The sequence below is a fragment of the Eubalaena glacialis genome, chromosome 10, assembly GCF_028564815.1.
Source record: "Eubalaena glacialis isolate mEubGla1 chromosome 10, mEubGla1.1.hap2.+ XY, whole genome shotgun sequence".
In the NCBI taxonomy this organism is placed as follows: domain Eukaryota; kingdom Metazoa; phylum Chordata; class Mammalia; order Artiodactyla; family Balaenidae; genus Eubalaena; species Eubalaena glacialis.
Genome location: NC_083725.1, coordinates 95,659,615 through 95,681,096, shown reverse-complemented (window position 1 = coordinate 95,681,096; position 21,482 = coordinate 95,659,615). Strand labels below are relative to the sequence as shown.

The following is a 21,482-nucleotide window of genomic DNA, read 5'->3' as shown; positions in this document are numbered from 1 at the left end:
TAGTCAGATTTCAGGCTATAATGTTTTACTATGATTTAGAGTTTCCAAAAAGAACAAAATTATATAGCATAAAAATTCAGGTATCTGAAAGACTCAAAAGGCTGTTTTTCACTTTGTTCAAGTTTTGTTTCCAGGCATTAAGTGTGTCATAGAGTTGTTGCCATTGTTGTTTTCCAAATGTCCGATGTGTGCTATGACTGGAAAAATTAAAAACAAAGTTATTACTCAACCTTTTATCCTCTGGTATTTTTTTTTACAATATTACACACTTGTATCTAGTTAAAAGCAAGGTTAAATATACATAGAAGACATAATGTAGAGTTGTAAGAATGATTAAAAGCTTATTTTTTAAAAAACCTTTATTTGCCATACTGATCCTAAACCATCTATTTTCCTGAACTACATAAACCAGACACGGAAGTCATTAATATTCTAGCCAGTACTGAGCCATTAAATGAAATGTGCTGGAAAATAGGACTCTTTCATTAAATAAGCTGATCACATTTAGTCTGAACTTTAATAAAATTATGATAAATAGCAACTATTTAACTACAGTCAACTGCTAACACCACCTTGGTTCTCTAAACATTTAAGTGAAATAGAATAAATTGTTCTACAAAATGCTGCAAAGTATTAAGTGTCTTACCTGACAACTACTTTTCTCTGGGTTTGATCAATTTTGCAGTAGACCATTTTAGTTCTTACCGCTGAAAAAAAGATGTTTTACATGACATGTTATATGGAATATTCCCAAGGAAAACAGCCTAAGGTATGAAACTGTGACCAAGTAAGCCATAATAAAACTTTACAGTTTTCCAACATTATTTTACAAACTGGCTCTTTGAATTTAATAACTAGCCCAGCAATGTGATGCAACCAAAAGGAAGGCCATGAATTTGTCCTCTGGTTGCTGCACCTATCTATATTAAATATCACATACGGTTTTTATTAAGAATTCTGGTGTTCTCTGAAATCACATGGGGGCGGGGGGGGGGGGAACGGGGCTAGTTTCTTAAGATATTATAATACATTTTATTAATCTTAAAAATCCTAATTAACAGTTAAACCACTTTATAATGTAATTATTGAGGAAGAAGGTACTATTTCTAGGCCAATCATAAAAAATTGGTAATGGTTAATATTTGCAGATCATTTACTATGTGCCAGGTACTGAGCTGAGTGCTTTACCTGCATTAATTCATTTAACCCTCACAACCACAAATTAATTCCTACATTCCTGTTTCACAGAGGAAGACCTAGGCTCTTCACCACTATGATATACTGCCTAAAGGCCTTTGTTCTACATGACTTCAAGGAATAGACACACACCAAAAACCACATAGCAATTTATATTTCCACTGAACTTTCACTCTGCTACAAATATAATCTGCTAATCTACTAAGCTCAGTTTCAAGATTAAAAATCTTATGTTTCATGGGGTAGGAAGGGAAATTCTAGGAAAAAACGAAAATGTTCCAATTGCCTTACCATCAATAACAAATGCTTCAACATCATCAGCTCCAACCTGAAGTTCTTGTTGCATTGTGTCAAAAGAAATTTCTTTATTTTCCACTGCCATTCCCATAAAAGTAAGTAGTCTCATTTTTGCCATATTCTGTTCATGTAGTAGGCCTGAGTAACACAGTAGTGAAGCCAGATGAGTATCCATACTAATTACAGTCCTGCATGATTACAACTCTCGTGTAAAATCGTGGAAGTCACTGTGTTTGGGTACTTATACAGAGTAATTTTCGCAAAGCTTCTTACATTTACAAACCATAAACTAACCCCATAATTAAATTATGGAGCCTTTAAAATTATTTTTCTATAACTACATTTCTTTATTGCTTCAGTGCCACAGGTGATAGATTCAAAGTTAAGAATAAGCTATAAAATGGTATCTCTAGGCCCTAAGTTTTATACATTTTACATTTTAAATATTTATTTATATATTTTAGGAGATAAGTATACAAAGTACATTTCGTAAGAACATTCTTATTTAATTGAATTAAACTTTTATTAATAGCCCTCCATTTAAACACAAGATTCCTTATCTACTTACTATTTGTTCTGTGTCCATGTTACTGGCAAACATGGAGTTTTAAAATATTTTAATATTTTATGAAAATATTCCATTTCCCTTTAGGCCACTTTGGACTTAATACTTAAAAATCAAAACTGTGAAAGTGTATTTAACATTTATAGGTTTAAAATGATTAGTACTAGATAAAATTAACAGTGATACCTGTTCTTTTTGAGGCAAAAGTAGAAAAACTGTACAAATAATCAAATTTTGCCTTATAATTTCTAATAAAACATTCTGCTACAATTATTCGGATCACAAACAACTGTTAAACCTTAAAGGAACAATGAATTACCCAGTCCCCATCCTTTCACTTTAAAAAAACAATAAAACTGAGGAGTAAAGAGATTAAGTGATTTACTTATTAGTAACAAGGTGGCAGTACTAGGCCTAGGAAATAAGTTCATTTATAAAACAAATAACTAGAAATACAAATACCTACAAATCCTGAATATCCAAATTACCTATTCCTAAATAGAAGCTGAATTATAACACACAAACATGCTATTTCTTAATTATAAAAACAAGTTTCTAAAGTTAATTTAGAAATACTTAACATGTTCCTTTTCTCTGAACTTTCAACTTCTGACTCAGCAAATGACCAATCACGTACCCTCTAGTAATTAAGAGCCTCAAGTTTGTACTGTTAAAAAAAGTTCTAAGCACTCCATAAATAAATTTGAAATTTATAACATTCAGAATATTAGCAGAAGACTAAGGAAGCCCATTAATATAGGACATAATTGTCTGTTAATTAGCTGTAATTATGATGCAGGCTTTCTATTTGGCAGAGATTCAACAAAAACATGATCACCATAACTCAAATGAATGAGGTACCCAAGTAAGTACTGCTAACCAGGTTTAATGGAAATCTACAAGCATCAAAAAATCAATTAGTGCACATTAACCCTAATTAACAAATGCAAATTAGATGCTGATTAACTTTCCGAAGCCAGAAGGTAGCAACTGGGTAACACCAGATTACATGTGGACATGTTAGGGCAATTCAGTTGACACAAGATAGTGCTACTGTTGGCCCAAGTTGTCAGTGTTGATAAAGTGTTCTGAGATAAACTGATGCCACCTGTGGAACCTAGACATTTGTAACCAGACTTTCAGCTGTAATAAATGTTTAATACATCTAAAAACCAAAAATAAACATTTAGTAAGATGTTTTCCCCAAAACATCTTTCACAAACAAATTTCCAATAAATGGTTGCTAATTTGCACAGATTGCGAGAAACAAGAGGCAAAATAGGGAATCTGATTTCTGGCTTGCACAGAAATTCTATTATGTTTTTTCTATTACAGAGAATACTAAAGATTTTTCTCAATATCTGGCAATATAAGAAAATTCCTTAACGTTACCAGTTCAATGGACATATTTTAGTCCTCTTTTAATATGATAAAATGATAGAAACTCCTAAAATTTTTAATGTATAATCTAAAATACTCTTGAAATTAGATTTGTTTTACTGCTACACCCTGTGCAGTGACAAGCTTACCGTAAATCAAAAAACTTAAGAGGAATGAAGATTGTTTCTAGAATGAATTATGTAAAACCATGATCTAACACATAGAAACCTGCATTTAAAAACATTTCAAACTGATGTTTAAAGTAAAAAAAGAACCAAACTTAAAGCCTTTAGGATTCTTGTTCTCAAAATCAAACTATTAAGCTAGTGAAGTCTGAGTTTAGACTTGTAGGAAGCTGTGCTTTGTTTCATGAAAGTAGAACATTACCTTCAAAGAGGAAGTCACAGTGTTCTGTGTCATATTTCAATTTTAAAGTTATAAAAAAATCTAATTTTATGGAAACATTTATTCATTACTGCTATGTCAAAACCTTAATGCAGTAATAAAAAAATGTGCATCATTGAGCAGTTTCTGCATTGTCACTGACCCCTGTCTTAAAATGCTGCAATATAGAAAACGTAATTTTAATGCATGCAATAGCTTATGAACCAGTGCTCCTTTGAAACAGTCAATTACACATCAATGGGGGAGTGTCAAAGTGTTAATTACTACTCCTTTTTCTTTGGTGCGTAAATAAAGAGGTTGCTGACATTAACATTCCATCACATAGCTTCATGCCATGAAACAAATTAACTGGGACAGAATGTGGTTTTCTGGGTCTAGTGCACCTGGCAAAGCATTCAACACAAACACACTTGCATCTACTTTATCTTGGTGTATTTCAAACGCCTTATTATGTTCAGAATAATTCAATCTTCCCAATTCCAATGGCTGCACAAAATTTACAGGTGACAGGACTTAATGATTACCAAATTGAGGACTAATAGTATAATCAAAGTAGATTATAAATGTATTCTTTATCTACACTTCAACCAACCAGGAAAACTAAATTCAATTTTAATATGGAAAATATAACTAGCCTCTAATGTGTTCTGATTATTGCCCAGTAGAAAAACAAAGCACCTTAGCTTCAGTTGACTTCACTCTCAAAAAACGGGTAGTTTTAGAACAATTTAAACCTGTTCAACTACAGATTTTCTAAGTTTTCCCTTTTTAATTTTAGCATGATAAAAACATGCTCCAGAAGGAAAATACTGAATATATACTATGCAGTTTGCTCTATGAGAATAAGATTCAATTCGGCAACATTTACTGAACTCTGTTGGTCTAGAAAGAAAACTCCAAGATAAAATCATAAACCTTAAACTTACTATGCTGTCTTCAACAAACCGTAGTTAGGAAAGCTTCTCCTATCACACAAAATCACAACTCCATTTCTAACTCCATCTACAGCTTCACGCAGATGTGCTTAGCAACACAGTATATATATACTTCTATAATTTGTTAATGGGGGGAGGGGGAGAACCAAGTATAAAAGACTATATTAGAAGGAAAAAAGCTATTTGCTACAAATGTGACTATGGCTTTTTAAAAGAAGTACCAAAAATGTAAATCACCGAGCATCTAAGGAATAAGATCTTTTACACCACTGGTTAGGGTAACCTACACATAAGGCTATGATCATATTTGCTGGATCTTTCATTCCTATCTCTCTCTCTACCCCTCCAAAGAAAAATCCCCAAAACTTACCAAGTGAATCAATGAAGTCCTTATTATTCTGATAAAACTTGACATATGATGCCAATTTAGCACTCACAAAAATGGTTAAAAGCTATACAGATAAACACAAAAAGACAAAGATACAATATTCAATATACAATTAAGATTTATACTCAAGATATTTTTAAGACATTGACTCCCAGCAACAAGACTCTACATTTCCTTCAAGCAGAAATTTCAATCTGTTTGATCAAATTACCATCTAAATTTGCTTTCATTAAAACTCACTTAGATGAAAGAATCAGTAAATACAGTGTCCTCTAAACGATCTACCCCAAAAGACGGTGGAAATGACATAGTACAAATAGAAATAATCCAAAATGTATTTATAATTGCACTTGAAAAGTACATTCATCTGTTTTTAAATATCAGATTTATCTTTCTAATTGGGGATAGTTGACACTATATACAAGAAGGAATTTGTATTCTCTAAGTTCATAATGGCCAGGCAAGTGAAATGAAGGAAAGGGAGGAAGAACAGGAGTGTGTTCGGTGGTTGGAGAAAAGCTACATGCTAGTCCTAAATTTCAGTCTGGTCCTGATACAAAAATGAATATAGTTCTTCTCTTTCTAGATTTCTCTAAGAGTCATGTTCATTAATACAAAGAAGTAGAGTTACGGTTCAGTATGTTAGATTTAGGAGAAAAGAATATTTTTAACATTAAGGATAAACTACTTACATCATGAATAAGCTCGCCTTCCAAAAACTTGACTGGTTTTAAAGTAAGAAGATGGTCAAAAAGAAATGCATTTGGGTCTTTCAATGCTCGCACAATACACCTTAATTAGAAAACAAAAACCCAAGCTCAGAGTCTTGAAATTCAGGTACTTTTCACTGCCTTTGCAGACTGCAAAATATATTCAATTAAGTAAAATACCTATGAGTTCAATATACACTGCATTAAAAAAGCTACAAAACTGGGCTTAAAACAGGCCAATAAATCTATCCGTGATGTGCATTTTAATAAAATTACTCGTAGAGGGACTTCCAGTGGTGGTCCAGTGGTTAAGAATCCACCTTCCAATGCAGGGGCTGCGGGTTTGATCCCTGGTTGGGGAACTAAGATCCCACATGCTACGGGGCAACTAAGCCTGTGCCCTCAACTAGAGAGCCCGTGTGCCGCAAACTACAGAGCCCACGTGCCACAACTAGAGAGAAGCCCGTGCGCCACAACGAAAGATCCCACATGCAGCAATGAAGATCCCACGTGCCGCAAATAAGACCCGATGCAGCCAAAATAAAATAAAATAAATAAAATTTAAAAAATAGTTAACTCGTAGACAAAAACACAGCTGGAGAGAAAGCACCACCAAAGTAATCAAAGAATAAAACAGCAGCAGTATTTTACTATTTATGCCAGACATTAAGGTAAGTGCTTTAACATGTATTACTTCATTTCATCCTCACAGCACCCTGAGAGACATATAGTATTATCATGCCCATTTTATCAACGATGGAATAACCCTATAAAGAAGTTATCATAATTTCCATTTCATAGATTTAAAAAACTGACTCTGTTCTTATTGCTACTAAATAGATCTAGGACTGTTTGAAGCAGTTATTCCCATTAGCAATGGGCTAATTTTTACAGAAAGCCACCAGCCTTTCCCCATCTACGTACCTTAATATTAAGATAAAATCAACCCAAGATTAGGTTCTACTACTCAGGTTGGGAACCCCCACTGCAGCAATACCCCAAACAGCAAACACCATGTGGCTATTTCACATGCATTCTTTGGTTTCTTTCAATACCAAATCTTGAATTTTGGTATCTACATTAGAATCCTCATGGCGCACATGGTATCAAATGGCTTTGGATCACTGGTAGATGCAAACATGACTTCAGCTATATGACTGAACGGAGTAGCTCACCTCTACCCTGCTGACAGCCATCATTGGAACACTGCGTTTAACGTTACCTGTGGGCATCAACTCGAGCCTGGGAAGCATTGTCCTCCGTGTAACTTCCTAGCAATTCCACCATGACTTTTGATGCAGCATCACTAAAAAGAAATACAGCTTTAGGAATTTCACAGTATCATTACTGCTATCCATTCATTCAAAAATATTTACTAAGTGCCAGGTACTGTGTTGATGATACATACAATGGTGACCCAGAGACACAGTCCTCCACTATGGAAAAAGTCATGGAACTTTCCTTCTAGTAGGAAAGAGAGACAACTAAGGAAAAATAACAACTAACAAGTTAAGTGCCATAAAGGAAATAAATGGTGATGTAATAGAGTAACAAGAGCAGAGACAGGAAAGAGGAGGCTACTTCATATAGAATGAGCAAGGAAAGTCTCTCTCTGAGGAAATGACATGTAAGCTGAGATCTAAAGGATGTAAAATAATTGGCCATGAAACGTACTAGAGGTAGAAGGTGGGGGCTGGATGAGTTTCCAGGCAGAGAGAAGACCAGGTATAAAAGCCCTAGGTGAGGGACTTCCCTGGTGGTACAGTGGTTGAGAATCCGCCTGCCAATGCAGGGGACACAGGTTCGAGCCCTGGTCCGGGAAGATCCCACATGCCGCGGAGCAACGAAGCCCATGTGCCACAACTACTGAGCCCGCGAGCCACAACTACTGAGCCCACGTGCCACAACTACTGAAGCCTGTGCACGTAGGGCCCGTGCTCCACGATGAGAAGCCACTGCAACGAGAAGCCCGTGCACCACAACGAAGAGTAGCCACCGCTCGCCACAACTAGAGAAAAGTCTGCGCGCAGCAACGAAAACCCAATGCAGCCAAAAATAAATAAATAAATAAACTTATTTTTTTAAAAAAAGCCCTAGGTGAGAAAAAGGTTTTGTGTCTGAGAAACTGTTAGGATAGTACAGCTGAAGTTGAGCCAACACCAGATATTTAAATAACTCCACTAATGATATCCTTCCAATTGAATCATCCTTAGAATTATGTAGATGATCAATTTTAACTGCAGTGAAAAGTACAAAATAATTAAATGCATTCTCTCAATCTGAACTCTTTGTAAATGTTTATCTTCACCCTTCATTTCTTCCTTTAAACTGATGAATCTTCAGCCAGTTACAGAAAGCTTAAGTTTGCTAAGTAGGAGAAACAGTTCCCCACCCCCTTTTTTCGTTTTCTAAAAGACCTTCTTTCCCCCCACATCTGGATTCAACCTGGGTAAAATCAGTAAGAGCTATACCATTTATTTTAAAAAGTTAAATGATATTCTAAAACTTCCCACAAAGCCAGGATTCAATTAAATTATCTTGTGCCACACTGCAAGCACAGGCACACTTTCCAGTTTTAGCAACCATAGTATACTTCAGTCTAATACATCTTATCAGTTAAAGAAATCTGAATTCACAAAGATCAGATAAAATGGTCCACTTAAAGTGCACAATATCTGACATATAATGAGGACTCAGAAGATATTACACAATTTGCACTCATCAACCACCAATATAAACAAAATCATGAAGGGGGCACCCATAAATGTAAGCATTCTTACTAAGAGGGCAAGGCAACTCTCAGAATTCTATTTAGAAGCAGAAACAAACAAACCAACAAAAAACCAAACAACAACAAAAAAACGACCATTTTCTGTGTACTAGACAAAAACCAAATCTTAAAATTTAAATCAGCAGCATGACAGAAATTTGAATAACCATCCTTCCCTAGTTCCTTAAGTGTAGGTAGCATTCATCAACTCAGGGCCCATCACTACCAACAATTGGGAATACAATGGTTGACAGACAAGGTTCCTAGCCTTCACTGAGCCTAAAACCTCATAAACCTTTTAACCAAGCGTGTGAAGTGCCATGATAAAAGTGGAGGGTGCTGTAAATATGGGAGGAGCATTTCAGGCAGAGGAAAGGAGTTGAGTGTAGTTCTAGACCAAGCATAGGCAAACTTTCCATGAAGCACCAGGCAGTAATTATTTTAGGCTTTGCAGGCCACCTGGTTTCTGCCGCAACTACTCAAGTCTAGGCAAAAGCAGCCATAGATGATACATAAATGGTAAGTATGGGTGCATTCCAATAAAATTTTATGGACACTGAAATTTGCATTTCATATAATGGTCACATTTCAAGAAATATCCTCCTTCTTTTGATTTTTTTTGGTCAACCACTTAAAAATGTAAATACCATTCTTAGCTTGTAGGCCATATAAAAACAGGTACCAGCCTCTGGTCCAGACTGGGAAAGAGCATGGTGCTTTTGCAGCTGACACAGGTTCACTATGTCTAGGGTATGATATACCAAGAGGAAGGGTATAAGGTCATGTGTATGTGAGAAAGAGGAGAGAGGGGGAGAGAAATGGAGGGAGGGAATATCCATATAAAGGAGACAAAGTTTTTGTGGTTTGTCACTGCACCATACAAAAACGGCAAGAGGATTATTATCACATTCACCAAGCCCATGCTACTGCAATAAACAGGAGCCCATGTCAGAAAGGACTTATATGCCAAACTAAGAATTCTGTACTGTATGCTAAAGAAAATGTAAACCTAAAGAATGATAGGCTGAAATTTTTGTTTCACAAAACTATTGTAGAGAGAATAAACAGAAGACCACTTCAACATGTCTTGCTTAGGAAAACAGAAACTAATTTAGAGGGGGAAAATGATAAATTCATTTTGGTCACATTGAGCTTGAGGCAACTATGGGCCACATCTAAGTAGAACCAGGTAGAAAACAGTTGGACATAAGGGTCTGAAGCTCAGAAGAGAAGCCCGGGTTGAATGCCTCTGGGAAGGGCATACACTCTAGTTCCATAAACCACCACTTCATATTGCCTTAAGTCACTGTTTCTTACAACCACTGCTTTTGCAACATGTTCATTTTTCAGAAATATTCATTTAGCACTTATATACTAAGTGCCTACTCGTGTCAGACACTGTTCTAGTAATGAACAAAAAGTTCCTACCCTTGGGAAACTTACATTCTAGAGGGGACTGACAGATAATAAACATAAAAATATAGTATGTCAGTTAGTAATAAGTGTAGTGGAGCCGATAATAAAATAGGGATGAGGGGAAAAAAAGCAATGCGAGGGTAGGGGAATACTGTTATTTTTACAGATAGTCAGAGAAGGCCTTTCTGATGAGGTAAAAATTGAGCAGATTCGAAGAAGGGAGGGAGCCACAAATGAGGTGTGAATGAAGCCAAGAATCTAGACAGGTGCCCCAAAAGCCAACTGAAGGAAGTGTTTCAAGAAGAAAACAGTGATCACCTGTGACAAATGCTGCAGATACTTCCTAATATGTTAACATTAGGGTATGTCTAGGAGAGCACAAGATGGGTAATGATGTCTTATCTCAATTTCTCTGAGAATTAGCTTTGTAATTCTTTAGACCATTACCTTAGCTATTTCCTTTTTACGCAGAAAAGACTGAGGATCTACTAAACGGCAATCAGAGAAATCATCCAATGAGTAGCCATCATCTCTGACAAGCACTAGCCATTCAAAGGGAAAACAGTAACACTCACCATTTTAAATTACTGTACCAGAAAAAAGTCTAACTTTTTAAAGATGAGCTTGAAAAAATGAAAAGGATAATGACAGGAATAAAATATCCAATATTTACTGAGTGCTTTCTCAATAATGAAACCACTAGTTTAAGAACTTCATGTGTACATTAGCTTATTTAATCTTTTCAACAACCTTATGAGGTAAGTACTACTACTATTTCCACTCTGAAGTTGGAAACTGAGGTACAGAGATTTATTTAGGGTCATATACAAGTAGGAAAGCCAAGGTTTGAAATCCCAGTAGTTTTATTCCACAGCCTGCACATTTATAGCATATATTAAAATATGGATTCTTTCTCCAATAGCTTTTATGCCCTCCCCATTTGAGACTGTCCGATATAAAACTACCTACTCTTAACAGTTACTGACAACTGGCTAGAATGCTGCCACAAGTGTGCTAGCATGTAACAGACAGTAGCCACTGATACAAAATGAAATAGGCTATTAATGCAAGATTCCCCGCTTAACTTCTTTTATAATAAAACGCTGCAACTTTCACAACAAAACTATAATTTCCTCTTGTGTTGTTAAATGTAAATGATCTGCAAAAACTTTACATTACTTTAACATAACAGAAACATTAATCTTATTGATCGTCTCTAATATATTAAACACCCTAGCACTGAAAGCAACTATAAAAATTGGGCAATAAAACTAAACTGAAGACTGATTACTCTTCCTAAAAGTTTTTAACCACTATGTGAAAAGAGAAATGGAAAAGCCAGGTCAAAATGGTAGGATTATCCTTCAACCCTAATTCTAAAAACTGGGCCAAATATATCATTTGGAAGCATCCATAAACTGGATGAAGAATAAATATTTTGGGCATGAAGTTTGCTGGGCGAATACAAGCCTTAGAAACTCAACACCTCGCAAAAGTGCAATTAAGGACCATTTAGTACAGTCTATTGCAAAGTTTCATCTCAGGGGCACTGTTTATATTAAGAGACTTTGACTATGGGAAACTCTGACTGATAGACCCTCACCACCATTAAACAAAAGTGATAGCACTACCCTGTACTAAGACATCAAAGCACCATTAAATAACTTAGTCTAATGTTACACACAGCTTTGGGATTAACAGTTGTACCATTTTTAGAACAAATGCAAGTTTTGCTTTTTAAAAAGTTTAAAGATGGGAAAGACTATTTTAAACTTTGCAGTTATCTTTAATTTAGTAGGTGAAATTTATAGCAACTCCTTAGAGAACGAAGTAGAGCAAAATCACTTATCCTACCTGTCCTTAAAAAAGTCTTATATTGCCATTATGTTTTAAGTCAGTACATTAATTCTGAATACCTTTTCTTACAATCCACAAGTGCCTCATAAAGTAGCCTTAAAAGGGTGTGTTTTTTCTCAGTGGTGAGGTTCCAGTCAGAAATCCATTTTCTAACCTACAACGGGATTGACAAAAGGAGAAAATTTAGTGACACAGTGAACATATTTTCACAATTTAAAAGATAACATTTAGAAGACATATTTGCTTCTTATTTGAGCTATAAAACTATACTTCTTATAAGCAGAACAAGTATTTCACATGAAAACTCACTTGATCCAGCTCAGTTGGAATATACTGGATGGCCCCACAAGATGCTGCCACTTTAATGAGGCTGCAATATACTGTATATCTTACAGGAGTATTCTTATCCATCCCATGGAAAAGGTTGCTTAGCCTGGTTAACAAACAAACAATAAAACAATGCTGGAGATCAGTAACTATGGTGACTAAATTGAGGTTATATGCTCTGACAACAAACTTGAAAGGGATACTATTAAGAACGTCACATTACATGGAGGGAAATGGTGCACAGGAAAGTGACTTGTCCAAAGACACACCACCAATAAAAGTCACAGGTGACAGTCAAGTTCTAGAATTCTTGCTTTTAACCATTAAATGACAGTAACATGAAGAGCCCCTTGAAAAACTGAGCCTCTTCCAGTTCTTAACTTACAACTGCAGTCTCAGAGATGGGCGTTCACCTTCCCGAAATTTGACCAGTTTCTCACACAGGCTTTCAATCAGAGCTTCTTGCTTATCTGGTTCCAGGATCAACAGGAGGGATACCACACTGTTCATCACACTTTCAACATCTACACATGTACGGATGACACAACAGTGATACTATAATATTTAATGTATCTTGTTAAACATGTATTTCCAGTGTTTTAATACACCAAAGACCATTAAACATAAAACACTTAAAAGGTTCCCTGGCTACTGTAAAGCAGTTCTAAAGAACACTTTTCCTTCAATGGTGTGCATTATACTAAAAAACATAGTACACATGAACTCAAACTAAACCAGCTCTGTTGTATAGTTATCATTCAGAAAGCAACTCACACATTTTATTAAAGAAGAAGGAAGTTACTACCCAAGATTTGGTTTTCAACCAGTAAAACAGAAGACTGATTTACATGTCTATGTAGTATACAGTTTCGATTTTTACTAGCAAGATGCTAATCGTACACCAAGTTTAATCTCAAACCTTAACTAGAGATTTTAGGACTCCCAATTTTCAAAATTTCCCATTTTATCTCAATAAATAGGGAATCAGCCAAATAATTAAATCAGCTTTTAGGTTACCTGAAATTGTATCCCATCTCATATTAATCTAAATCTTATGAAGAGTTTCATTTTTTCCTTCAGTTCATTCTGAAATTACCAGTATTTACCGAGTCCAATAACACTCAAAAAACATGTAAAAAAGATGTTTTATCAAAATAGGCTTATTTCATGAGTATAACAGATGAGAATAAACTGAAAGTGTGTGCAGATAAGATTAAAAACAACAGTGCTTAAGAGTTCTAAGGTCTAAAACAAAACAAATATAATTCACATGAAAGTTTTAAAAGTAGGTCCTCTATGATTAGTAAATAATATTACAAAAAATTAAAGACAAACCTTTATCATCTTCCTTCAGACATACATCACAGGCTTCAATAATTTGAGCTAAATCTACATGAAGTCCACCTTCTGAGTTCTCTTCTGAAATTTCAGCTCCTTTAGATTTCAAATAAGCTCGAAGCTCAGCAGCCTGTTGAATCAAATAGGGTTGCTATGTATCTATAAAACAAACTATGAATCACAAAACACAAGATCTCAAAACATTCTGACGTATTTTTAAAAAAATAAAATGTAAACACAGCACTTAATGATAACTTTTAATTATGTTAAAGTGCCTTTCCCCCAGCTCGCCCACCATCACAGCCCCACAGGTTTTCCTCAACAAGTGGCTACACAGACCCACTATGACCCACACTGATCACTGTCAAAGTTCTCTCATATCACCTATATATCCTGCTGGACTTCCAGTATACAGCAAAAACCTTTCTAATATAACCCAAAGCTTTTTTGGTTTTTTTTGGGGGGGGGAATGGGGGAAGGGAATAACTGATCTGATTTCTTTTAAAGAAGTTTTATTGATCTCAGGTCTACATAACACAATACTTTAAAAAGTTACAGACATCACCCTGGCAAGAGAGTAATCATTTGTTAATTAAATGTTTGAGGACCTATCTAAGATAAGCGCTGTGGGAGACACAAAGATAAAAAGGTGATGCCTTTGAATGTCGCCTTGAATAAAATGTTTCTATCAAATTGCATCTATGATGTAATTACTCTTTTAAAATGCATACCTGTATCAGAAAGCACTTTTGGACCTATAAAAACATAACTATAGTACTACATCCAGGTATTTAGATATTTTCTACTCTAATACATATATAACATTTAACAACTTATTCTTCTGAGGACTTGGTATTTATGGCAACCACACATGAATGCAAAGTGTTTAAGATAATAAAATGAAGAACTGAAATGGAGATGTAGGGATACCATTAGCAAATATGTAGGCATCACATTTCTAAACCCACAAATATATCTGGCTACCTAAGTGTATTAAACCTGTTGCTCTGATGGTGCTATCCTTTCAGATAACACAGTAACTTCACATGAGTTGGTATTATAAACAAGATTTCATAAAACAAACCTCACCATATCAGAGTGCACAAAAATATCACTGCATATTTCTCTATGAAGGAAACATGGTATGGTCCCCCCTACCCCCCCAAAGGCATCTGTTCAGTTTCTGTTTTGTACCCACAAAACAAACTATTCAATCAACAGTTTATTGTTTTCATCTGTCATCCTTACTGGCCACAGGTGGTTATGGAGTGGTAAAAGCAAAGAAAAGGAAACAAGGACTCTGAACGCCACTTAACTCTAATCAGAGAAAATGACCAAAGTTTAACTCCCGAAGCAGTCACCTATTTACCCAAAAGAAATGGCCAGTGTGAAACAAGAACATTAGCATAACCTAACTAGAAATGACACTTTAAAACTAATATAATCAATGACAAGAACTTCCTGCATCTACAAACCCTCTTCTATGTTAGAAAAAAAAACCAAACACTTTTTTTCAGTCACCTAATAGCCAGTTGCTGATAATGTGATTCCATTCCTACTCAGATAGGCTTTTTTTTCCTTCCACATCTTCTTTTCTAATTATGCTCAACTCGTTCCCTAGCCTTTTGTTCCCCCATTTTTCTTTCCCCTTCTTTCTTTGGTCTTCAGGACTGAAGGTCTGCATTTCTACCAAGGGAAAAAAAAAAAATCACATCTGCAAGTCTAAAAGTTATCTTACACTAGTATTGATATTTTCTATCGAAACCAAAATTTCCATGTTAGTGGAGTAGCAGAACAATACAAAATGACAACCCTTAACGACTTCACAGAATAGTTTTCAGTTCTGCAAAATTAGAGAAAATCATTTCAAGTTTAGTTTAACTCCCACCAACTAAAGTTTAACTTTTGTTATGGGGAAAATGAGAAGCATGAGCCATGCAAACCAAAGAGCAAACCCCAAACAGAAAATTTAAAAATATTAAGATTGTTCAAGTGTATGCCTCAAAGTATGAGGGTGGAATTGACGTTATGCTTTCAGGTTACAGAACTCTCACTCCTGCTCAAGTAAGAATATAAAATACGGCCTATGTATAAAATAGGCGTCACCTGTGCCCTTGTGGTCACATAATAATAAAGCCATTTTGATCTTTAGTACCAAATTATTTTTCCCTGAACTGCTTACGCCGTCTAAAGATTCGCCACCTCCCACTCCGGATGTGGCTGCATTTGGAGGACGGAAGCAGATACCCTTCTCAATGAGTCAAAAAGTACCGTGTCGACAGACAGAAGTGACTCCAGGCTGGAAGAGTCCCGACGCCGACCAGGAAGCTGGCCGTCAAGCCTCGGGCCCAGCACTGGGAGTGCTGGCTGGCGGGCAACCCCAGGCCTCCAGGAACGCGCGCTCCTGCCTCGCGGCCTCCCCACTCCGGGGTGTGGAGGACTGAACCGCGGCTCTCGGCTCCCGGGCGTCCCGCTCGCCCGGCCCCGGCCCGGCCGCGACTCGGCCCCTCACACTCCTGAGCCTCCCCTACACCCCACCCTGGCGGCATCAGCCGTCCGGGAGCACACCTGATCTTCCTCACTGATGTCGATGAACGCCGGGACGCTCATGGCGACGGCCGGAGCACTTCGGACACTCGGCTCGCAAACCACGCCGACCGGAAAAAGGAGCTGGGCCGCGCGGCGGCGCCTCACAACCGCTTCCGGGTCAGCCTGCGCGGGCCTTGCGGGGCGGGGTCACCAGGGCGGGCGAAGCCACGGAGACCAATCGCAGCGCGCGCTCTGGCTGGGGCGGGGCGGAGGCGGAGGCGGGATGAGCCCAAGGGGCCATCTTCCTGCGTGGTCTCTCGTCGCCTCTAACTCTGGTAGTTGGGGTGTGGTCTGTGTTCCGTATTATCGCCCCGCTTGCGCCTCACGGTGCCCACCTACCGTTTTGAAATTTTGGGGCGATGTTTTTTCGAGTTATAATTTAACCCACACTTCAGCCTTTATTGAGGGACTAGCTAGCAAGCAGGCAGTGCTCTCTACCCCGGGGATAGCAGTTTTCAAAATAAGCTCCCCCACGTGCAGCTTATATTCCATTGGGGGCACACAGAACACAAACAGTACAAAGTAATTAGAAACGCAGCCCTGAATGGCGTAGTGTTTTACAGCACAGACTCCAGAATCGAATTTCTTGGGATGGAATCCCTGCTGCACCATTTGATGGATGTGTGATTCGGGGCAGTTGCTTAACCGCTGCGTTCCAGGTTCCTCTGGAAAAATTAGATCAAGTACTTAACTCATGGTGTTGTTCTGAGGATTAAGTAAATTAATATATAAAGCAATTAAAACACGGTGAACTCTGGATGTATTAGCTGTTATTCAATAGTTATGTAACATGTTAATTAGCACCAGTAAAACAACAGAGAAAGGGGTGGTGTGTGTATGAGTGTGCGTGCATGCCATTTTAGATAGAGTGAGCAAAGAAAATGGCGCACATGTCATTGAGAAGTGAAGGAAATGAGGAAAGTACCAATGGAGAAATCTGCAGGAGAGCTTTTCATGCAGAAGACAGCAAGGAAAGGACTTGAGGCAGGTGCAAGGAAGTCTGTGGGCTGGATTTGAGGAGGAGAGGAATAGGAGATGAGATAGCTATGGCCAGATCATGGTCTTGTAGGCTATAATAAAAAATTTGGTTTTGACTTTAACAAGCCTCTAACAGGTTTTGAGCAGAGGAGTGAGGAGGTCAAACAACTTTTTTTGTAAAGGATCACTCTGGCAGGTGTGTTGCAAAATGATATAAGTTGAGCAAGGGCCCAAGTAGGGAAACTGGTTAGAAAGCTATTACAGAGACAGAGCAAGAGAAGATGGTGGAGTGGTGGTGAGAAATTGATTGAATTCTCGATGGTAAAACTGATAAGATTTACTGACAGGTCAGGTAAGGGGTGTGAGAGAAAGAGGAACTCAAGGGGACTCCAAAGTTTGGCCTGAATTCAAGCCAATGCCTTCTAACATTCTGGGGCAGACTATCTACTTGCAGTAATTGCAAGCTTGCTTCTTATTGGAAAAAGCAAGAAAAACAACATGGAGGCCTTGATACGCACCCAAGATGGTTATTGTTTAGGAAATTAGGGAAAATTAAGTTTAAAAAAAAAAGATGGGAAACTCAATAGTAAGAAAGAGAACAACCCAGTTTTAATGCAAATCAAAAACATGATAAGATACCACTGCACACTTACCACAAAAGCTAATTTAAAAAAAACAATATCAAGTCCTAATAAGGATGTGGAGCAACTGGAACTCTGATAAATTGCTGGTAGGAATGCAAAATGGTAATAGTAATCAAGATAGTGTGATATTGACATCAAGGTAGACAATTAGATCAAAGGAAGAGAAAAGAGAGCTCAGAAATAGACTTACACATGGTCAGTTGATTTTTGCCTAAGATACAAAGGCAGTTTAATCTTTTAAACAAATGGTGCTGGAACAATTGTATATTCATATTTGAGAAAAATGAAACTGAATCCGTACTTTTACCATATGGAAAAATGAACTTAAAATGAATCTTAGACCTAAATATAAAATCTAAAACTGTTAATTAAACTTTTAGGAGAAAACACGGACGAAAATTTTTGTGACCTTGGGTTTGTGACCAAAGATTTTTTAGATACATCTCTGAAGGACATGATCCATGAATGAAAAGAAATTGGCAAATTGGACTTCATCAAAATTAAGAACTTCTGCTCTCTGAAAGACACTTAAGAGAATGAAAAGACAAGCCACAGACTAGGAGAAAACATTGGCAAATTACACATCTTGGTATGGACTTGTATCCAGAATATATAAAGCACTTTCAAAACTCAATAAGAAGGGAATTCCCTGGTGGCCTAGTGGTTAGGATTCCAGTCTTTCACTACAGTGGCCCTGGGTTCAATCCCTGGTCCCCTGGTGGGGGAACTGAGATCCTGCAAGCCGCACAGCCCAGCCAAAAAAAAAAAAAAAAACCACCCACAGGTGAATGGATAAACAAATTGCTATATATTCACATTAATGGAATACTGCTGTGCAATAAAAAAAAGGATGAACTATCGATACATGTAACAATATGGATGAATCAAAATAATTTGTTGTGTGAAAGAAGCCAGACATACTGTATGATTCCACTTATATAAATCTCTAGAAAATACAAACTAATCTTAAGTGGCAGCACTATAGATTGTCATTGCCTGGATGAGGGGGACTAATATTCATTTAAAAATAATATCTCAGATCTAATTGGTTTTTAAATGAATCAAAAAATCTTAGCTCTATTTTGTTAAACAAAATAAGTGTTCTGTGGACTTTTTTTTTCCTTTTTAAAGGAGGCAAATCTCCCTTAGACAAGTGGTACAAGAAATATTGTCTATTCTTCTATGTATGGCATGTTCCATATGTTCCAAATGTTTCAGATAAAAAAGTTTGGAGCCAGTTGAAGAAATCTGGAGCCAGCTGAAATTTGAGCTAGCCAATTTCAACTTGATCCTGTGCCCGAAATAAAATACAGGCCAACTGGTGTGTTAAAGGCAATAAAATAAGAGTTGTCAATTATACTGCCACAATAGCAACCTGTTATTATTGTATCATATTCTTAGAGTTTCTTAAAAACATATCTAGGCACTTTCAAAAAATGAATTAGTACCAAGATGTTGAACAGGTCCCCTGTTTTCTAAAAGACAATATTCTCTAGCTGATTTTTTTAACCTGAAAAATACAACCAAATATTTATAGTTTTCCTTTACTGTTTATTTTGTCTGCTTTCCCTCTAGTAATATCTCCTTGTTCTTTCTGATTAAAAATTCTGGAAAACCTGGATTTAGCTATATTTTTAATTATCTTATGTGAAAGGACCATATTAATATATTCACCTGAAATTTTATCATTGGACAAAAACTACATTTTTTTGCAAGAAGAATGTGTTGCATGATATTGATATCCAAAATTTGTCTTCAAGTATATATCAAGTATCTCAAAACTATAGAATTATTCATCTGATAAATAAAAGTATATTTTTCTACTAAAATAGTACATGTAGTTGATTACCTAAATAGTAATGCTATATTTTAAAGGGTAACCCATTCGAAATGGGCATTATTTATAATACTTAATCATCGTCCTTTTACTGAATCAATATCCTGGGAGCTTTGAGAAGGCGGGAATGTGTTCATTATTTCATTCCTTTGCTTATGGAAGTGGCTGATACAAAGAAAGAGTAATAAATATTTGTTATATTAGTGAATGATATCATAAAAGTTAACTAACTAAATTGACATATATTTGATATGTCAGATATAAAGCAATGATATCCATCATTGCTTTAACTTTTAATTTTGAATGAAAACTAGATGATTACAACATTCTAGAAAGACATGGAAAAGAGTGGGGGAAAAAAGTGTGGCACAGACTGCTACTTGTCAGCCTGCTATCCATCTTCTTATTCCTTAGTAGCAAGTCCTCCCTGTAGTGTAGGTGTGGCAATGAACGCTTCCATGCAACTAAATTTATCAGCCTTATTATGGCTGGGGTAGCCAATGATATGTAAATGGAAATATTGGGAGGAGCTTCTGGGAAAGCTCTATAAAAGGAGCAGACCCAGCCTCTTTTGTCCTTTTCTCTTTCTCCTTGCTGCCTAAGAACACATGTACTTGATGGTGGGAGTTGCAGTAACCAAACTAAAACCAAGATGTGGCCTTAAAGGTAGAAGCCAAGATAATGGAAAGGAAAGATGGAAGAGCCTATATCCCTGATGACATCAGGAAGATGCAGTCAGTAACAGCCCATGACTGCCTGCCTCTAGACTTGTTTTACATAAGAAAAAAATAAACCTCCATCTCATTTAAGCTACCATTATATAGGATTTCTCTCATATACAACTGAATCTAATCCTGATTGACACAGAGAGAAAAGTTTGAAATCTAAAGTCATAATTTTGTAAATAAAAAGTTTATGTAAGTGTAAGTTAACAACTTTTTGTAATGTGTGTTTATGGTGGGAATCTTGTAATCTCTCTTAGTGCTGTTGTGGTATAACACTGAATTTACAAAGCAACCATCATCTTAGGGTCTCAGAGATTTATAACTAATAATTAAATTTTATACTAGTGATACAACATATGATTATAGTGACTTTGCAGGTGAAACAACTAATGTTTAAGCCAGTTAATTGGTGGCTTACTGAAATATATTGCACCTGAGCTGTAGATTCAGCAGTGGAACTAATACAGTGCTTTAAATCTCAAACACTTTGACCATTAGAAAACATTAATCTTCCCAATTAACTTCCCCAAATTCATAAGGTTAACTTCTTCACATGACATAGCCGATTATTGAAACATTCATAAATCTGTTGAATCCAAAGAAGACACATTCATCATTTATGTTTTTAAAATGATTTCAGAAAGACATGTCTATACCAGAGGGAAAATCTTACTGCACTAGTCAAGAGGCGTATCAACTGCAAACCATGTGAATGCAATAGTAGTTTTATGAGCTAATAATTTTTACATTTTTGGAAAAAACATGATTTTTAGCTCCTATATGAGCTGCACTAACCACAATCCTGTGAGGTATTATTATTTTTAAAATTTTATTGAAAGATGAAGCAACAGAGGCTCAGAGGAGTTAGGCAGCTTTGCCAGCCTGAGACACAGAGCATCAGTCAGCATGGATTCCTATCCAGGTCTGTCTCACTCGAAAGCTGCTGCTCTTGTCTCCTTTTTTGTTGCTTGGTAATGATTTCATTTTAAAAATAGAATATAAGAAGTCTTTACCTGATGTGGAATATGTGCTTTCAAAATAAACTTTTTATTGAAGTGTAACATGTTCAGAAAAATGCACCAATCATAACTGTATACTTTGATGAATTATCACAGTGAACATAT

General features: G+C 36.5%; 1 protein-coding gene across 1 annotated transcript; it reads right to left on the bottom strand.

The window, feature by feature from the left end:
* Nucleotides 1-3: 3 nt before the first annotated feature.
* EIF3M (eukaryotic translation initiation factor 3 subunit M) lies at nucleotides 4-16,290 on the bottom strand. The gene is made up of 11 exons (XM_061201549.1): nucleotides 16,154-16,290; nucleotides 13,583-13,715; nucleotides 12,633-12,771; nucleotides 12,230-12,353; nucleotides 11,980-12,074; nucleotides 7,100-7,183; nucleotides 5,860-5,959; nucleotides 5,150-5,231; nucleotides 1,489-1,632; nucleotides 647-707; nucleotides 4-197 (listed from the first exon to the last, which is right to left on the bottom strand). Exons 1-11 carry the CDS (start codon nucleotides 16,193-16,195, stop codon nucleotides 77-79), a joined length of 1,125 nt encoding a protein of 374 aa, XP_061057532.1. The 5' UTR covers nucleotides 16,196-16,290; the 3' UTR covers nucleotides 4-76.
* Between the last annotated feature and the right edge of the window lie 5,192 nt (nucleotides 16,291-21,482).

Bases quoted from the DNA above. Each gene is read 5' to 3' on its own strand.
- EIF3M (XM_061201549.1), bottom strand. From the start codon at position 16,195: ATGAGCGTCCCGGCGTTCATCGACATCAGTGAGGAAGATCAG. The intron at 12,772-13,582 runs GTTTGTCTTTAA...GTACATGTGTAG, and splicing joins TCTGAAGGAAGATGATAAAG to ATGTTGAAAGTGTGATGAAC. The intron at 198-646 runs GTAAGACACTTA...TAATTTTTCCAG, and splicing joins CAGAGAAAAGTAGTTGTCAG to TCATAGCACACATCGGACAT.